At 52.9% G+C, this 20,450-nt stretch overlaps 1 protein-coding gene across 1 annotated transcript in view; it reads left to right on the forward strand.

Moving 5' to 3' along the window:
- SNX29 (sorting nexin 29) overlaps positions 1-20,450 on the forward strand; it is a 502,531-nt gene that overhangs the window by 443,651 nt on the left and 38,430 nt on the right. Inside the window, exon 19 of the mRNA XM_021698163.2 lies at positions 5,475-5,614. Coding sequence (XP_021553838.2) covers positions 5,475-5,614 — 140 coding nt within the window. The remainder of the gene's footprint in view (positions 1-5,474; positions 5,615-20,450) is intronic.

Here is a 20,450-nt window from a genome sequence, read left to right on the forward strand (position 1 = left end):
GCGCCTTTATTTTCTTGAGGCTCAAAACAAAATGACCCTTTTCTGGAGGGAAGAAAATACTCCCATCCAGAGAGCCCTGAGTGTTCTTTTCTGCAGCAGGACTGACCCCCAGGACTATTAACGGCTCTAGACACTGAGTGAGAGTAGCCTTGTGATAGGAATATCACAGAAACGACAGCAGGGCCACGGGCCACAGCCGCGAGGGCTCACAAGCAGCCCCCGGACGAGTCTGGCAGGTTCCGTGAGCTAAGCTTCCATCCACTGTGGCCACTTCTTGCGCCACATTTAGGCTGCAGCCCCGGAGCCCAACAGTGAACTCAGAAATACCTCATGGCCCTTTGAGCGCTGACCCAACCCTGTGGGGCAGGCTCCGACAGGACACTGATCTCCTCCCGAGCGCCCCACTCCGAAGGACCAACTCCCTGTCCTTGTGCAGTTATTACCTGTCTTCAGCTTGCTGGCCAAGGCCGTGTGGAGGCCAGCCTCCTTTCCTCCATCCCACTCTCCACAGGGGTCTTTGTCCGCTCTCCTTGGACTTGGCCACAGCCTTCAAACCGTTCTGCCTGGTGGCCTGCCTTTCCTCCCCTGAATTCATCCCCTGTCTTTATTTGTTCTTGCAGTAAGAGTTTATGGGGCTTCTCGTGATCTCCAGGCGCTGTGTTAGGCTCTGGTGATACGGGGGGAACAAGACAGGTAATGGACCTGCCTCCCTGGGACTTACGATCAACGAGGGGAGTGGGGGAGCAAAAGGCACATGATGAGTCAGCAAGACCATTCCAGGCAGCCGTGAGGACCACGAAGAAGAGAGAACAGAGCAATATTAGCTAGTGTGTCCTGGAGGGCTTCTTGGAGGTGGTGGCCCAAGAGCAGACACCAAAATTGCGAGGTATTCCAGGCCAAGGGAACAGCTCTGGAAAGGCTAGAAGGCACCAAGAGAGAGTGTGTGTGACACGGGGGGAGAGTGGGGGCGGGGGGGCAGATACGTTGACAGTATTGGGTGGGTGCTAAAGGGGCATCAGGGAGACGTGAAGTGAGGTTGGCTGTGGCCACGTTGTGCAGCTCCCTGTGAGCCGTGCTGACGGTTTAGACATGCTTGCTGGTAGGTGGATAGAGTTCACAGGGAGCCATTGAACAATTCTGAGCTAGGACAGTGTCGTGGCAGACTTTTGAAAGAGCTCTCTGTCGAAGGCAGCCTGCAGCCAATGTCCCCCAGAGCGGTCTTCCTAAATGCCTGTGAGATCACAGGTCTCCTACCTCCCTCCTCCGACCTGTTTCCTTCTCCGATGGTCTCCAAGGCTGTACATGGTCCACCCCGGCTGCCACTCGTCTGCTCTCGCTCACATGGCTGAGCCCAGCTACGGGGCCTTTGTGCTTTGCATTTGCTCTTCCCTCTCCTTAGCAGGTCTGTTCCCCACCTGAGGAGACCCACCTAGACCCTCTGACTGACATGTCTTTTCTCCAAGAGATGCTAAAGCAGTATTTTTAGGAGTGACTTCCTCTGACTAAAACCCTCTCTCCGTTCCTCTTGCAAACTTCTTCGAGCTTCCCTGAGCACCCGTGAATCACCGCTTCATAGCACTTACCCCTGCCTCGACATCCACCATCTGCCTGCCTGTTATCCCCCCTGTCCACATAGAAATGCCTTGAGGGAAAAATCCTGGCGGAACATCTATGAATCATCATCTGTTGCAGCCTGGCAGATGATGTTCGTTACCAGGGGCTTAGCCTAGGTTATCACGAATGAGGTAGGCTCCATCCTTATCCCCATTTTACGGATGAGAAGCCTGAGGCTGCCCCCTGGTTTAGCCACCTGATGGTGGAGCTGGTAAATGGCAACACAGGTCGCTCTGCCTGCCTGAGGGAACGTCATCGGGTGCGATCATCCCACGGTGTGGTCTCTTGGCTGGTTTTATAGGGGCCCAAGAGGCCAGGCAGGGGATCGGACCAAGGCGGGGCAGACTGGGAGGGGTGGTGGCACTGCCTCCAGCTAATGAGAGCAAGATTGCTCAGTTTTCAAGGGAGGCCAGGAATCTGGATTTTGCAGAAATATCCTGTTTTTAATATTTTTAGGCCATACAAGCCACCAGCAGCTTGTGGTGGAAAAAGTAGAGTCTTCTTCACCAGTAGGGTCAGAACCCGGCGGATCCCCGAGGGGGAGTCTGTTTTGGACAGTGTTGGCGTTCAGCCTACTGGAGTCACCGGCTTCCTTCTGGGATGGATGACAGCCCCTTTTTTAAAAATTGGAGAAGCAATAGACACATTTGAAAACGGAAATGTTTAAACACGGCCTGCATATGAGCTAACACCAGCAAATCAGCATTCATTTTGTTAGAGGTGCTAATGGTATTGTGGTTAAATAGGAAAGCGTTCTTCATGTTTTAGGAAGACATGCCGAAGCCCCCCGTGGTGAGATGTCACAATGACTATAATTTACTGTAAAAGACCTCAGCAAAAAGGTAGCAATGATGAAGCAAATACAGAAAAGGGCTATGACTTTATCAGGTAAAGGGTTATGGGGATTCCTGGTATGATTTGCTCTGCTTTTTGCCATATTTTGAAATTTCCGTAATAAAGTAAAAATGAAATGACAAACAGAGGAAAAAATGCAGTCTTCCACAAAGAGTTCTGAGATCTTCCCTGCCCCACTGTGATCTCTCTGGGGACTCGGGGTGTCGGCACCTCCAGATCACACTGAGACCCGAGGGAAGCGATGTACTGGGCAGAGGTTGGCTGCTGGGCACCAAGGTGACACACGGCTTTCTTCTCTTCATATGGTCAGCAGCTTCTGCTGGTGCTGACCCCCGAGTGGAATTTCTCTGAACTGAATCCTGGTTTGGGGAGGCCTATGCTGTGGAAGGCTCGTAGCTTTTTCTTCTGGTAAGTTGAAGAATGTCTTCTGGATGGAGGGCGGCTCCGACTCTGTACGGGTTGAAGACCCGGGACCCTGCTCATCTGCCTCCCGATTCTGAGCCCTTGGGCACGTTCCTTACCCGTTCTCAGCTTCTGTTTCCAGCCTCAGACGGGTTGTAAGCATGCGAGGCAAGAAATGCGCTGAGCACAGAGCATGAATAAAGATTCCACAAATACCTTTGCTTATTCTGAATCACTTGGGTAAAAATTGCCCACTTGTCAAAGTGAGATTGCTGCCATGTGGGGTCTTCTCAGGGGCTGCCTGGGTTTCCAGGCACCGGCCATCTGGAGGAATGAGTACATGCAGGGATTTGGGATTCTTCCAGGGTGATAACCTTTCTGCCACGTCACTGGAGCCCCCGGGACCTGGGCGAGAGGAGGCTCTGAGACAAGTTAAAACAGGTGTTTTCGACCCCTGGGCGGCATCCTCCCCCCTCCCTTTTGCGTGTCCTCGCCTCCCTGGGATCCGAACCCTGCAGGCAGTGTGAGGAGCCATCTGCCGTCTCTGCGTGTTGCTCTAAGAGCATGCTGACTCTCCCTGCTGCAGAAAGGGGGAGACCTCTGCCAGCTCTCCTGGGGCTGATGGGCTCCTTTGTTGTCCCGCCACGGGCTCTCAGGCGGGCCTTGTGGGCTTTTGTGCTGCTGAGCACTCAGGCCTCATGAGCTCCATGCGGCGCTCACCTGACACGTTAACAGCCTTCCTAGGGAGGAGCTTCTCACTGCACAGTGATGCAGGACCACAGAGCGGCCGGCTCTAGCAGGGGACCCAGGACCTGCTGCTCTCCCCGCCCAGCGTGCCCCTTCCAGGCAGCGGGGACCCAAGCACCCCCCACCCCCTGCCCCGCCCGGGCCAGCCGCGTTCAGTGCTCTCACCCTCCGGAGGAGGGTCGCGCTGAGACAGCCGCGGGGGTGGCTCTGGGCAAGACCTTGCTGGGACCCGGAAAGGGCCCGGGGTGGGGGGCGGGCTTGGCAGCAGCCGCAGCTCCATGACCCTTCCTCCGTCCTGGTGCTCTGGGAGGGCTGCCAGAGCAAACAGAGGATGCCCGGTGAAATTTGAATTTCAGATAAACGATGAATAATTTCTTAGTTCAAGTATGTCCCAATATTGTGTGGTACGTAGTTGAATACTGAGAAATTATTGAGTCATGAATTATTGAATATTGAGTTATGAATACTGAAAAATTATGCATTGTTTATCTGAAATTCAGCTATCACCCAGCATCCTGTAATTTTGTTTGCTAAATCGGGCAACACTTAAAGAATCTCCCTGCCGTGCTCAGGGCCTTGGCTTTGTGGGGACTCTAATCCTGAGATCAGGGCAGGTTCTGGGCAGGTTCTTGAGTGCCTCTGAGCTCAGCCGTGTTCAGCAGACTGTTGCCAAACCCCTCCCAGGGACGGCTCTGTGCTGGTGGGGGCGGGGGAGCAGGGGGGAGTGCCCTGCTCCATCTCTGGGACCTCATTCATGCACATGTGACCCAGACCCTCTTGGTGCTGCCACTTCTTCATCTGTCATGTGACATGAGTCAGAGTACGTCTCCTCTCATGCTCTCGTGAGGATGGATGACCCCATTCCTCCTCCTGTCCTTTCTCTCCTCTTCCTTTGCTCACCCCATGTGGCTCTCAGAGTTTCCTGCCCTGCCCCCATGCTGGCCAAGGTGTCTTTGTGGTAAGCGAGGGCCCCCAGTGCAAATGTGAATGAGCAGGGAAGGCTCCAGAATCGGTGGGGCCCCTTATTTCAAAATTATTAAGGATATAGACCTGGGGATGGCTGATCATCACACAGGTCCGAGTTCTAGTGCCCTGCAGGCACACACGTGTGAGGCTGGCACTGCCACCGAGGGCCAGGCAGACACGGGGGTGGAGTGGGGGCTGTGAGTGAGGAGGGTCAGGAGCACAGAGCCCTGGAGCGCAGAGGGCTGGAGAGACTGCATGGACCTGGGGGCCCGTGCCTGCCGCAGGAGCCCTGCTGCCCAGCCACAGCCTGGGGGGCCCTCTGCTGCCACGTAGCCTCGTGTTTTAAGAGGAGGTGCAATTTGTTTATCAATAAAACCTTTCTTAAATAGCGGTGACTGATTCATATTTTGGAAAATTCCCATGTTGGCAAATTAAGCGTGGTCTCTAGAAGGCAGCATTTAGTGGGATGAATAATTACTTTGGCCTGTGTGGTCCCTGGGTCTGTTGGAGTGTCCCACACGGGCCTGTGACCTCCCCCAGTGACACAGCGTGAGCATTGGGCTCTTGGTTCAGTCCCCATCAGCATACTTGGCTCCTTGTAGGTGCTGCATACATAATGGCCACAGCTGTAAGACTTCATTCATTCGTGGGAACACACCGTGGGTGGTTGTAGGGACCCGCTGTGCCTCTCTTAGTAGGAGTATCATGAGCGTCTTCCCTGTTCTTCAGTGGGATGGCCCACGTAAAGCCTAGATGCCATTTGCATGTGGCAGTTACTCAGTCCACTAGCTGTCTGTCTGGTGTGATGGATTGCTGTGTCTTCTATGGGCAGTTTTTGGATGGGCAAAGAGAACACGCCTGAGCATCCCTGTGTGTGTATGTTTTTTCAGGATGCCAAGTTTGTGGAGGAGCGGAGGAAGCAGCTCCAGAATTACCTGCGCAGCGTCATGAACAAGGTCATCCAGGTGGCCCCCGAGTTCGCTGCCAGCCCCAAGAAGGAGACCCTCATGCAGCTGATGCCCTTCTTTGTGTAAGTACGGTTCCCGTGGGCCCTCCGCCCAGCACTTCGTCCTTCCCCTCCCCCGAGGTTGGCCAGCGAAGTGTGTGTGTGTCCTCGCCGCGCTGGGGCCCAGGTGTTCCCGGAGCCATGAGCTGGGATGCTGCAGACCTCGGAAAGGGCTTCGAGACCGCGAGTCTGCAGATGAGCATGGTTGAGCTGAGGTTTGCAACTAAATGCAGGCCTTTGCGGTTTGTACTTCCTACTTTCTGATCAAAGGAGAGGTTAATTTTCTCTGCAGCTCACAGAATGTTCCAGAACCAAATCAGTCCGTCACTGTTGCCTCAGTGGCTAATGGACGCAAGGAAACATTCTCAGACTGCCACTGCTACTGACTTAAGTCGTATTAATATGAAAATAATTTAAGTGTGACCTAACTTAAAATTAGGTATAAATTTCTTGTTCTTGTATGTCATAAAAGTGAAAATGAAAGCCGTTGGTTGACGTGTCAAGCACTTACAAAATCACTACCATTCAGAATTGTCAACACAGTGGATGTCGCTGTTTTTCTGACACTGAGGCTTTGCTCACAATGGTACGCAGCACGTGCTTTTTGCTTGCCCCGCGTGGTGCCCCTGTGTCTCCGTGCTGCCTCCGTGCCCCCTCTTCTCTGATCCCATTACTGGGGAGCGTCTGTGTGGCACTTCGGGGCAGGTGGTCATCACTTGGTGTCACTACTTGATCACTGATGAGTCCGCTCTGTGCTGTTAAGTCTGTTACTAGCTTGACCCATCTATACCCTGGAATTGGGACTGAGGTGATGGAGCAGACTTTGGTTTTTACTGAGCCTTCAGATGCTATAGAACATAATCATATCATTTCTAGAGTATTAGCATCATGTGGACACGAGATGGAAAACCCCATATGGCAAAACCTGTGGATCCCCAAAAACGAGATTGGGATTCGATAGTTGAGAAGCACTGGTCTGGGTCTGTGTGATGGCTCAGGGTAAATAAGACTTGCTTTGTAGTCTACCTCTCGAAAACGGCACATAAGGGCTTGGGGGCCTGTCCTCATTACCAGTGATGCTCTAACTTCAGACCAGAAGCTTACTCTGCCTGTGTCCATAGGGGCGCCTTTGGGTCACACTTCCCAGCATTTCCGGGTTGAACTTCCAACCAGACAGACATTGGCCTGACTGCCCCTCTTACTGCTTGCAGCTTGCTTATGTTTTTCTCATTGTATCAGGGCTTTTGTGAGAAGACAAAGCCTGTATTCTGCCTCAGGTAAAAGGCACCTTTTTTCCTGGATGCACCAGATGGGAAACTACATTTTTCTCTCATTTACTTGTGATGCTGGGGCCTTGGCTTCCCTGTTTTGAAAGCGCTGTAATAGCTCACAAGGGGAATTCCCATTCTTCTAAAGGCAGCCCCCTGGCTGGGGAAATTAACCTGTCCCTGAGTCCTGTGAGTTTGGGCGAAATTTTCTGATGAAAACCGAGTTAGAGAGTCAGTCCTAAGACCCTGAGGCAAAGCAAGGCTGCCTGCCCGAATCTGAGAAGGAGGAACGACTGATAACAGCAAGCTGGTGTCCTTCCTGCCGGGTATGGGCAGCCCCAGCATCTCTGGCTGAGTGTTTACCAAACATCAGCCTGCGGGATGGTGGAAATTGTACGTTCACTGAGCATCTCAGTGTGTGGGGTGAGCTCGGCCGTGCCGGTTGCCATTCATCAGAGCTGCGGGAGAAACCTTTTGTGCCTAATTAGCACAGAGAACATAGGGTTTGATGTCACGGGCTTTAAAAAATACAAAGAATTTCAGTAAGAGACTGTGGCAGATGACACAGTATTGTATCGACACCAGACTTCTGAGTAAACCCTAATCTAGACTCCAGTTGGGATTAAGCCACTTTTCCCCTCTGGCTTTCCTCGCAGTCCACATTACGCTGCCCTGTCCTCTGTCTTTTTTGAGTGAGTTGGGATTCCAGGTCAGAGCTTGCAGATTGGTTCATTTTGGGGCAATGGAAGATGAACATTGGCCAAATGCGCCCATGCGGGTGAATCTCCATATGGTAATTTCCTCTTTGTGTGTGCCTGCAGAAAACAGTGTGCCTGGCCTTGTGCTCGAGAGCTCACCCTAAGAAATTTCTAGTTAAAAAAAACTCTCTTGTCTAAGGAAATAAACCCCACAAAGCAGAATTATTCTTATAAATCTTGGCAGATTTCCTCAGCTCTTTCAAATGCCAATTTAGGATTCTAAAACCCCTTTTAGCTACTAACAGAAGTGAACTTGTGTAAGGATGGTGTCGCCTGCCTCGTTCCATTTATTGAGCACTTACTATAGGCACTGGCTGAGTGTTTCCCCTGCTTGATCTCATCCAGTCTTCCTGAGAACCTATTAGGTGGAACCTTATAAACTTGCCAGTAACATGGCAATTGGATAAGCTTCCCCTCAAAAGTGCTGAGGAGAGGGCGCCTGGGTGGCTCAGTTGGTTAAGCGACTGCCTTTGGCTCAGGTCATGATCCTGGAGTCCCGGGATCGAGTCCCGCATCGGGCTCCCTGCTCGGCAGGGAGTCTGCTTCTCCCTCTGACCCTCCTCCCTCTCATGCTCTCTGTCTCTCATTCTCTCTCTCTCAAATAAATAAATAAAATCTTAAAAAAAAAAAAAAAAGTGCTGAGGAGAGTGAGGCCCAGAGAGGTTACCTGCTGACCCCAGGGTTACCCAGCCAGCACATGGGGAGCCCGGGCTATTTGGCACCATATCCCATGTTTCGGGACAAACCTGCAGCCTGTGGATTGAGCCGGCCCCTCTGACCTGTTTCATTTGACCAGTACAGTGGGCTTGTGTTATTTGTCTATTAGATGGTGTCAAAAAAAGAAAATCAGGTATCAGAATTGGTCATGTCCTGTTATGGGCTGAACACTTGTGTCCTTCCAAAATTCCTATGTTGAAACCCTAACCCCAATCTGATCGTATTTGAAAGTAGGGCTTTAGAGAGGTCATTAGGTTTAGAGGAAGTTATAAGGGTGACATGATGGGGTTAGTGCCCTTATAAGAAGAGGGGAAGAGGCACTAGAGTTCTCTCTCTCCCCCCTCCCCCCATGAGAGGACACAGTGAAAGGCAGCCATCTACAAGCCAGGAAGAGAACCTTCACCTGGAACCCAATTTGCCCGCCCTTTGGTCTTAGACTTCTAGCCTCCAGAACAGTGAGAAATCACTGTGTGTTAGGGCAGCAGGGGCGGATGAATCCCCACCTTGGCCCCTCCCCCTCAGCCTCCCTTGGCTGCAGTGGAACAGTGCTGGCCTGCCCTCGCTGAGACCGCCTGCTCCCATAGTCTTCTGGACTCCGAGCAGGCCTTCCCTGGCTGTTTTTCTTGTACATTCACTTGCGTTACCTGCCTGGCCCCCGCTAGAGGCTTGAGTTTGCAGTCCTGCCTCTTACCCACTGCTCCATCTAGGCGGGATGGGGGACCAGACTCTCTGTTACTCACAGTTCATTCCCCTCACACTCTGCTCCCACGCGTGTTCTACGAGGCTGGTCCGCTGGTGAACTTCTAAAGCTGGTCCTGTTCCATCTTGGGCGGGAGAGGGAAGGTGGGCAGGGGAATCGAAGCAAGTGGGTAGAATTTGCTCATTTTCCTTCATCAGTCTTCCTTAAAACCTTCAGGCTTGTGCAGCCTAGAGTCCAGTATCCAACAGGACCTGCTTTTGCACGTACGTTTCTGTGTTGTTTTTTCACTTTAATGTGTCCGGATTTCACTGTGTTCTGCAAGGGGCATCATGACTTCCAAGTATTCTGCCATCTGCCCAAATTTGAGAGTCGAAGAATCAGCTGAATTCGCTCTCCAAATCTCTCCGCCTCCCGTTGTCTTCCTTGCCATGCCAGCGACAGTCTGAATTAGAAAGCAGGACGGTAGAAAGCAGGCCATTTCTTTTCCATTTTGAACTCTGTGTATCAGGTGGAGACCAGAGTCTGCCCCCAGAATGGTGGGCAGATGAAGAGCGGCCCCCAATAGCCACCTCCTTCGGGGCCCCGTGTTGTTTGCGTCCTCCCGGCATTCCAGGGAAAGGTGGGCGCCAAGACGTGGTGTGTGGCAGATGTTACCCCAGACACTGGGGGGGTGTCAGGTGCTCTTTTGAAAGCCTGTTAATGAGGGAGGCTTGGAATCCAAGAATTCATTCCGCGGAACTGGACCACAAATTGGTGAAGGCTTAAATGATTTGTTGTGCTGTCATTAAGCACATTATTAAAATGTTTTCTGCAGAGTAATTCATCCTTGGGAAATATGTCATGTTCTGCTGTTCCTGAAGGGGACAGGAAAATTTGCTGGGGGCGGAGGCTGGGGTCATGTAGGTCACAGCACAAATTCCCAACTGAATTTTCAGCAGAAAATGTGGTCAGTGTTTGCCCCCCCGCCCCACATCTGCTGCTGTTTACACTCCTAATGCTGTTGGATGTATTTCTTGCTGAGCTTCGAGCTGCTATGTTCTCCCATTGAGCAGGGGTTTAGCTCAGGGAGGAAATGCCCCAGTCCTGCGCCACCAGGGAGACCCTGGGTCTCCGGTTGAGAGCTTTGACTTTGCAAGTTGAGCATGCCCCAGTTTGGCACCTTCCCAAATACCTGGTCTTGCATCTCCCCTTGGCTGTCTTCGCTGATTTACATCAGCTACTGGGCCCTGAAAGGCAGAGGAATTTGAGATCCCCGGTAGCCAAATAGAAAGGGCAGGGAGTTTGGAGTCCGTGATAGTCCTCAGCTCTACCACGGAGGATGGCGACCTCAGGCAAGGATTTGACCTCTGTGTCTTGTGTCCTAAAGGGTAAAACAGGAAGAGTCGTACCAGGGCCGCTGACCTGTTGGGCTATTCAGTGAGGGCACGTGAGAGAACCTGCACAGTGTCTGCTCCGTGATGGCTGCTAATCATGAGACTCACGAGAAAGAGGAGGAGAGAATCCTCGTAAAATCCCCATGGACATTTCTCTATTTGTCTCTTCATGCAGCCATACGTACATCTATCCCTACAAGTGAAAAACTGGAGGCCCAGAAAATGTAAGTGATTTGCCCACAGTCCATCTGAATTATTCCTAAGGCCAGCCTGTCCGTCCCTCCTTCCCCTACTGGGGATCTCCCGCTCCAGTGACTTAGGGCCTGCCCTGGGGTAACCAGGGGCAGCAGCTGAGCTCTGGATCTTCAGGGAGTAGGAGAGGTCAGCCTGGGTCCAAGTTGCAGTGCCCTTCTGTAGGGGTCAGGCCTCTCCCCCAGGAAAGCACCCCATCGCTTGGGAGCTCATTGTCAGGGGCCTCTGCCCTGGGGGACCTGCTGCCCTGTTGCTCTCCTGGAGAGGCGATGGTTCAGTGCCATCTGATCCCCTCCAGCCCAGCCAGGCTCCTTCCAGGGCTCCTGCCAAGGGATGTGAAGGAAGTGCTCGTCCCAGGGTGCTGGCCCCAGGGGACGGGAATGAGTCCCTCCATTTGAAAGTGACAGGGGCACCAGCTCCTCTTCTCTGATACTCAGGTAACCTCCGTGTCCCCCAGGCATCCCACCACGCAGTAATCGTGTTCCACCTCTGCCATCTCTTTCTGCTTGGTGGGGAATGGGGTGAGGTCAGGTTCACAGAGGAAGCAGAAAAGGGAGGAGGAAGAGGATGGTACAGCTTTAATGAGTTCCAGAGAAAATGGGGGACTCTGGAACACCTCCAGAACAGACACTCTGCTAGGTGGACACATGGAATGTCCCTGTCGAAGGAGCCTGCATTCAGCAAACATTTTCATATGGTCACTGAAACAGAGCACCTACTAAGTACTCAGCAAGCACTGGGGTTATTAGCAGAGAGCAAAACAGAAAAAAAGATTAAAAAAAAGAAAACACCTCTGCTTTTATGGAGTAAGGGAGTTGAAAAACAGACATATAGGCTGTCAAGTAATAAGGTCTTTGAAGACAGTTAATGCAGAGTCAGAACTTAGATTTACACAGTGACGTTTTCCATCAGATGATCAGGACCTCAGGGGCCTCTCTGAGGGAAGATCTTACAAATTTCTGGGGGGAGGGTGTGCAGTTAGAGGGAAGTACAAAGGCCCTGGGGCAGATTAAGGCCAGAGTGGCCAGAACAGAGAGAGCAAGGGAATGAGGCTGGAGAGCTCAATAGAGCCAGACCGTATGGGGCCTTGGAGGCCCTAACAGTGACTTTGAGCTTTATTCTCAGTGAGTTGGGAAGCCACTGAAGGGTTTAGAGCAGGGGTGCGATAATGACCTGGTTTGCATTTTTAAAATTTCACTCTAGATGCGGGAGAGAGAATAAAATTGGAGAGGGGTAGGTGGCGAGGTTTTCATAGGGTCTGGGTGGGAAGAGTTGGTGTCTTGGCCAAGGTGATGAGAAGGGCAGGTGAGGAGTGAGTGGACCCCGGTGTGTTTGAGGATGGGCTGTCAGGTATGAGAGTGCTGGATGACACGCCCAGCATCCTGCCGGGCCAGGCAGATGGAGAGATGCCCCAAGTCTACTCCGTGTAGACCATCTCTGTATTCAAGTCAACACACGTTTACTGAGTGCCTTCCTCTGTATAGGCCCCTGGGCTAGCAGAGAGGTTGGCAGGGGTATTATACAGATGACTAAGACATGGACCTGGCCTCGGGGGCATGTATGGGGCATGATATTACCAGGCCACGTGTCTTTCATTCGTTCATTCAATAGGAGCTTGCAGCATGTCTCATCATGTGTCACACTGCCCGGTTTGTATCCCAGCTCTGCCACTGATGGGCTGTGTGGTCTTGAGCAAGTCACAAGCTCTCCCGGGCCTCAGTGTCTTCATCTGTACAATGGAGGTATTCGTAGCTCCACCTCGTGGTGGGTGCCTGAGGGCGCCATGAGCGCGTATGTGTCAGGCCCTTAGAACAGCGCCTGGCGCATAGTAAGCATGTACTTGTGGAACTATTTTTACCAGCAGAAAGGAAGCACGGGGGAAGGAGAGTCTGGGGAGCAGACGTTTTGGAGGAAGTGATAAACTTAAGATATTAAAAAAAAAAAAAATGAAAAGCTACAGAAAGATAAGAGATTAAGAAGTAAACGTCACTCGACTGAGTATTATGCGGACCACCCCTCCCTCCCGTGATCAGCGTCAAGCTGCTTTTGTAATCTTGTAAAAATTGCTAATGCTTACGTAAATTGGAGCCAGATTCTACGCAGTGTCCTGTAGTTTGTCTTTTTCATTGACTAAAGCTGGCTCATTCCTGGCGAAAGCCACATAGTATCCACTGCAGGGCCTGTTTGATAATTTATTCCGCCCTTGCTCTCTTGGAACATTTCAGAGGTTTCCAGACTTTTCTTCCTCCAACAGTGTTGTCGGGAATGTTGCAGTAGGTATACATTTCAGCACAGAGGTCTGTAGGATTGATTTTTAGAAGCCATTCTGGCTCAGAGGGCAGGTGCATTTAAAAATTTTGACAGATGTCGCTAAACCCCACCCTCATGCCACTTTGATATGCAGAATTTTGATAGGCGCAGAAGGGGAAGAGGTTCTTTTCGCTGTACCTAGAGAACAGGGGGTTGGCTCCTGCAGTCAGGATGCCACGGAAAGCAAGGCTGGGACCTGGGGTGGAAGGCCTCGAGGGAGTTTCTGTCCGGGTTTCTGGAAGGGGTGCCTGTGCAGGCCTTTGGGCTCAGGTCTGTGCTTTCGGAAGACCATGCCGGCAGCTGGGGTGGCAGGGAGTGGAGCAGTGAGGGATGGCAGGGTGCTTTCATGGTAACCCAGAGAAACAGTGGGGCCTGGACCAGATGATGACCAGTGTTTGAGGATGAATGTCTGGGCAAATGATGTGGCCAAGGGGACAGAAGAGAAGCCCATGTGGGAGCAGATGAGGGGAAAACCAGGCGCTGGGTTTAGAAGCTGGTCTCTGTGGGGTCCTGAAGGTGAGTTGGGAGCCAGGTAAGAGGGAGGGATGAGTGTCTCCAAGGACTGCACTTGCTGAGCCTCGCATCAACTGGAAACTCCTTCCTGGCATCTCTCAGGAAACCTGCATATTCACATCTCAAGAAAAATCCATCAAGAAATCGGGAGAAAGCATTGCAGTTCTCTTCTGGAAATTTCAAGTGCCATAATCAACATCGCGTGTGAAGGAATCCACAGTGAGGAGGCGACAGAAAACCAGGAAGGGCTGACACACACAGGTGGTGAAGGTCGACATTTCCAGGAACCAAGGCAGGAACTGGTAGGAGAGAGATGGTCACGATCAAATTAGTCAGGCTTGCTTTTAGCTGCCGCCACCTTTTAAGTGTGTGTCCATGGCTCCGTCTGCTGCAAACAATGAGTCATTCTTGCAAATAAAATAAATACTAATAACCTTATGCGCACAGTATACTTGATGTGAATGGTCTTCTCAGAAGTAAGTTTTGGAAGCACAGTGAGAGACTTCGACCCCCAGTCCTGTGTGGTGCTGCCGACCTTGGTGGGGGCATCGGCGGGCCATGTTCTTACAGGAACAGTATCCAGTAGTGCGCACTGGTGGGGTCCAGCGTTGGGGTGTTCACGCGAGGCTGCAGTTCTTTATAAAAACCACCAAACTTCCCGTGTCTTATTTAGGGAACCAATCTTTTTAGATTTCCAAAGTAATAAACAGCACAGAGAATGTCAGGAATGTTTGAGGAACAAGCTGTGATTTGGGAAATCAAACCCTAGAGAGTCCTCTCCTGCAGGAATTGGGGAATCCTCCTTGGGAGACAGTCTCCTGACACAAACTTGGCACTGGTCACCGCAGACGTGGAGAAGGGTGCCCAGCGAAGCAGGAGAGGAGAGGCGGTGACAGCGAGGGATGGACGTGGAGGACGGGGCAGGCCCTGTGGGGCCAGCAAAGCAGCAGGAGAGGGAGGCACAAAGCTGGGTCAGGGTCGTGTTGCCCAGAGAAGCCTCCCTCTGCACGCGGGAGCTGCAAAATGAGCCCCGAGTCCCAGAGCAGGAAGGATAGCAAGCTGTCCTCTTCGTTGGCTGCCAAGTTGGCTGCGGACCCACGGAGCAGGTGGTGCGGCACAGCTGGGGTGGCATCCCCGTCACCCTCGCCGGGGAGAGTGGGGCAAACGCGCCATCCAGGGCAGCAAAGGGGAAGCGGCACCTGCCCCCGCCCAGCCCGCCTGTCACGCCTCCGGGTGGGGCCGGGGTCCAGCTCCACAGCCTGTGGGGAGACGCGGCACCTCCGACAGGCCTCTCTCTGCGGGGGCTGGGCTCTGGAACTGGCGGCGGTCTGGGGCTGAGGAGGGCCCTTTGCGATGGTCCCGCACAAGGGGGCAGTTGCTTCTGATGCAGAGCACTTCACATGTAGATCACAGCTTCCGCCTGGAAATTCAGTGACGGGAGCCCCTCTTCAGGAGCCATGCCCTTTGCTGCTGGAATAACCTACGTAGAGGCCACTGGGGCTCGCGGAATCTTTGGCCCCTTTTCTGCTGCATCCCAACAAAGCACCAGCGCAGTGGGGGCAAAGCACAAATGTGCCCCCCACCCCAAGTTCACAGGGGACCCCGAGCAGGCTTGTATGGAGGAGAAAGTCTTTCCCACCTCAGCCTTTGTCACTGTTTTCACCTCCACAGCTGCCCCATCATTATTCCCCAGGTGTGTTGTTTGGGGGTGGAGGCAGTGTGCCGCCGGGACGGACACCCGTAATGGGTGGGCGGCCCCCCCTGACTTGTTTCTGTGATCTCTCAGCATCTTGCTTCTTACTCTTTTTTTTTTATATTTTATTTTATTTTATTTTATTTTAAGCATCTTGCTTCTTGATGGCACCTTCCCCCCAACCGGAGAGCAGGAGAACGAACGTCCCCAAATTTACCCCTACCGACTGGGGGATGGTGGCAAATTCAGATGCCTGTAGGTCCAGGCAGGTCACTTAAGTGAGAACGCCCTTGAGGTGTGACCTCAAGGGAGGGGTGTGGGTCCCCTCTGAGAGGGTCAGCCGCTGCTCTCCCTGGGCGGTTATTAGTATGTGGATCTGCAGGTGGCCAGATCTTCAAATTCTCCAGAGGGCAGAATCCCTTCTCTCAGTATAAAATCTGAATTTAGAATTAGCTGTCAACTAATTTGGGTGGGGGCTGCGTACAGCCCGTTGTTTATCAAAAGGCTTCCAGGGCCAACAGGACCTGTGTTAGACGAAGCTGTTGAGCACAGGAAGAGATGCAGTGTGGAAGGAGGCGGTCACCCCTTCGATCCCAGGGGACAATGAGGACCACATACTGACCAGGGTCGCTCGACAGCCAGCCCTCAGGACACGGCAGCCCCCGCCGTCCTGACGGAGGTCCCCTCGGCGACACAGTGCACAGGCAGGAGGTGCCTGCTCAGCATCCAGGTGCAGCCCGTCAGCCCCGCCCTCTCCCTGTGTGGCAGGTTCTGGACCCCCAGGGAGGGCTCTGCGACCGGCCGTGTGTCTGACTCTGGCGGGCAGCCCGCCTGCCTGAGTCGTCCCCCTCTTCTCTTTGGCAGTTCTTTCTGCTTCTCGTCATCACTGCGAGCCTCTCGGGCAGGGCCTGTTGACCTGTGGAAAACGAACACAGCCAGTCGTAATGGGGTTTTCTTTCTAGAAGCTCACCAAGAACGGAGGGTCGCAGGAGGGCAGTTGGGTCTTTCTGGGGAATTGGTCACAGGTTATGAGGGTTGAAAAGGAAGTCTGATATTTTCACCTGCTAAGTTCAAGAAATAGCTCTTGGTCACAAGTAAAACTTGCCTCAAGGGGTTTCACGCAGAGTAGTCGGGGTTGGCCCCTCTCTTGTTTCTGTTGGTGTCACTAGGTTTGCTAGGTTTCCGCTGCTCGGTGCCCTGCCCTCCTGAGCCCTGCTGGGTTTCCTTGTGCCCCGGGCTCCAGGGTTCTCAGCTGGGGCCTCTGTGCCTCCCAACCCCAGGGACAATGAAGGGAGACATTTTGGCAATGAAGGGAGACATTTTGGGCTGTCACAAGGCGGGGGGGCATGCTACTAGAATCTCGTGGGGTACAGGTCAGGGGTGCTGCTAAACCTGCTAGAGTGCGCAGGACAGCCCCTCGCAACAGAGAGTGTCCTGGCCCCCTGGTGTGAGGAGCGCCAACACTGCGGGCCCTGATCCCGCCCGAGAAGCTGCTCTGTCGTTGACTCTTAGAAAACCCGTGGCAAAGCTCTGTGGCTCCCCGGCCAAGAAGAAAGCAGGCGTGAGGCCAGGAGGTCTTCTGACATTAAGTGCTCTCATGTCCCCTCTGCCGTTGGCGTTCCTGCACCCTCCTGTCAGACAGGGAGACTGAGCCCCCACCCGTGACGGGACCCAACCATGGTCTTGCAGCTGGGACATGAGCTGGGTTCACGTGGCTCTGCGGTCTCTACTCCTGGTCACCATTAGGTCACAATGAAGCATATAATACGGTCATCAATCTCTTCATGACCGGTGATTTCCGAGTTTCCCACTACGGGTCCTAGTGTCCCCAGGAAGGGCAGCCTGGGCTCTGTCAGCCCCACCTCCTCTCTGGAGGGTGTGTGGTGTGGGCTCCAGGCCCCTGGCTTTATTTATTTATTTATTTATTTATTTATTTATTTATTTATTTATTTATTTATTTATTTAAAAGATTTTATTTATTTATTTGAGACAGAATGAGATACAGAGAGCATGAGAGGGAGGAGGGTCAGAGGGAGAAGCAGACTCCCTGCCGAGCAGGGAGCCCGATGCGGGACTCGATCCCGGGACTCCAGGATCATGACCTGAGCCGAAGGCAGTCGCTTAACCCACTGAGCCACCCAGGCGCCCCAGGCCCTGGCTTTAAACCAGCTCCCGCTGTGGTCACATGGCACGCATCTGTGACAGGGCCCCTGGGGGGTGCTGCCCCAGGTCCTACCCATCTCCCCCTCTTTGGGGTTAACTCCCCACGTAAATGTTGCAGAAAGGCCTGGAGATGGGTCCCAGAGGGGTTAAAGCACTAAGGAGGGCTCCAACCCAGGTGAGAAAAGCAGTCTTAGCTACCTGACCACCACCCACTTCCCAGCCATCTCCTTCCTCCCTGGGCTGCTCGTGGGCCACGGCCCCTTCCTGTCCTTCATCAATCTAATGTACCCGGGGTGTTCACCTGGACTGGAAAGGAGAACCTACGTCCTGCTTCGGCCCCAGGAACACTGTCCTCTGAGCACACAAGCTGGCTTAGCAAGCCTCACTCAGAAGAAAAGACAGCTCATGGACGGAGGAAAAATCGAATTCCTTGTTTCAGTTGCTCTTTTTCACACAAGAGACCTTGCTGTGGTAGCGTCGTGGATATTTTTCTCACTAGCTCGTTCTGGGAAGGCAGGTTGAGAAATTACTAATGCAACAGGAAACAAGGCATTCTGTTGGAGTTTGGGATGCAGCTTATTTTAGGATTTTCACATTGAAAGTAGGCGCAGAGTGGCATCGTCGTTAAGAGAAAGGGCTGCAGTCCCACAGGCCTAGAGGCCCGGCCACTTACCAGTTCAGTGATCTTGCATTAGACGTTTTAAGGACTCTGTGCCTCAAGTTCCCCATCTGTAAAATGGGACTGACAGTGGGTCCTCCTTCAGAGGGCTGATTCAGAGAGAGAACAAGACAGGGCTGAAGCACTAAATGCCGGGTGCATGGTAAGCACTTGGCTGTGGCTACTAGAAAACTCATCGCTGCATCAGCTGTTGGAGGAGTCTACACAGCTCATGTGCGCAGACCTTGGAGCTCCGGGGCTTTCAGAGGAACACCCAGCAAGCACATTCACTGAGGATGTGGGGGGACAGGAGTCTTCATGAGTCTTGCCGCCACAGTCACTCCCTTTCTTTCCGGGTATCAGTCAAGTTGATCTGGGAGGCTGAGGCTCTGTGTTCCTGTCAGCGTGAAGTTGGCGTCCCTGTGACCAGGCTGCCGGGTGCTATATTCCCCCAGTACAGCAGACCTTCTTTTCACTCCAGTAAGCTGTTGTGTTTGATGGACGGTCAGATTTACTTATAATGGATAAGCCCACACTCACAGGATGAACAACCGCAGTTTGGTACCTCACTGAAAGAGAAAGACCTTGGGTCACATGTCACAGGTCACAAGACCTGTACCACCTAGTGGGCTTGTGCCCTTGACCGCTCTGTGCCTCAGTTTCCCCATCTGTAAAATGGGGCCAGTAGCATGGGCCTCGCAGGTTTGGCAAGAGGATGCCATGCAGTGTCACCCAGTAGGAGCTTCTCCAAGGGGACTTATTTTAGCTCTGGTCGCATTTCACTTAATCCTTTGTTCAGACTCTCACTTCAGTCCCAAAATGATTTCAGTTGGCAGCTTAGATAGTATTACAGTTGCCTGTCCTACTTCCTGTCTTTTATTTTTAAACATTGGAGCATCTGAAAATTCAGTGTGGAGCCAGGGAAGCAGATTAGGTTATTTTGGGCATAGTAACCTCCATCCTATTTTAGGGTGAATAAAGAAATAACAAGTAATAAAAGTTCTCTGACACTGAGGAGGTGAGACTGCAGCCCACAGGAAGTTGGCGGCTCTCTGCCCCCCTCCCCAGTTGTCCTGTCGCACAAAGTGTGGTCCATCTGCTGTCACTGTCTTCTCAGTGGGCCAGCGCACCGCACTCCCGCCCGCACTGGTTAGCTGAGATCTGTGGGGATAACTGGGAATGGAGACTGTGGGGTGAGGTGTCCAGTATAGACTGCCACGTCAGTACTGGGCGGCAAGCCCCCACGGTCCCCTGGTGGCACTCAGTAATCACGGCGGCCTGGGCCATGGACTAGGAGGCCAACTTCCGCGTCTGGGCATCCGCTGGCTGGTGGCTGGTCCAGGATGGCCTTGCCTGGGAATAATGGGGCAGCAGGGGCCGGGGAGGTTGCCAGGGTGTGTGCGGCAGAGCGAGAACAGGGAAAGCCCAGCCCCCGTGGCACATTCCAAGACCTGACTGCATCCTGTCTGCTAACCTCCCTTCCGCCTTGGCGTTCCCCACGTGGAGGCCAGGGTCAGAGCAGGAAGGGCCCGCAGAGTTGCAGGGCTAAGGACAAGGCAGAGAGTGGTGGATAATCGGGGCCATTTTTGCAACTAGCACAGACAAGTAACTTGTTCTAGGTAGGAGGTGGAAGTGCGTGAGCAGGGGAGTGGGGTGGGGGTCAAGGTCGCACCTGTGAGATTATAGGGCGAAGGGTAGAGGGAGGCCAGGGATGATCTCCCCGGCCGTCCATGAACCAGTAGGCGGCTCACTCCACTGTACTCCAGGGAGGGCCACGTTAGGACCTTTAATGTTCTGACTAGAGTCCTGCTTGCCTTGATTTTGCAAAAAAACAAACCATAAACCCTCTTTTTAAAATTAGCATACAGTAAAAGTACCTTTTTTTTGTTTGGAGTCGAGGTCTGTGAATTTTCATGCACGTGTAGATTTGAGCTCCCAGCACCGTCATATTGAGGATATAGACAGTTGCATCACCCCAAAACTCTCCCTCGTGCTGTCCCTTCATGGTCACACACTCTCCCTAGCCCTAAGCCCTGGCGACCGCCGCTCTCTTCTCCATCACTACGGCTGTAGCCACATGTCCTCCATGTGGACTCACACAGTAACCTCTGGAGACTGGCTTCATTCCTTTGAGATGCGTGCAAGTTGGGCATAGCAGCGTGAGGGGCATTCATTCCATTACGCGGGCATGCCGCACGTGATCCCCTCACGAGACGCGTGCGTTAGTCCCAGCTGCTGACAGTTTCGAGCTAATGTAAACATGCGTGTGCTTTTTATGTGGACTACAGCTCTCATTTCTTTGGGGTAAATACTGAAGAGGGGGACAGCTGGCTCCGTCAGCGTAAGAAACCAGCAGCCTGGGTTCCCGGGCGGCTGAGAGTTTCAGGTGCTCCTGTCGTAGTGTTCATCTCGGCCGTTCTAAAGGGTGTGTAGGTCTTACCGTGGTGTCAGCGGG

This window comes from Neomonachus schauinslandi, chromosome 5 (genome assembly GCF_002201575.2).
Source record: "Neomonachus schauinslandi chromosome 5, ASM220157v2, whole genome shotgun sequence".
Taxonomy (NCBI): Eukaryota; Metazoa; Chordata; class Mammalia; order Carnivora; family Phocidae; genus Neomonachus; species Neomonachus schauinslandi.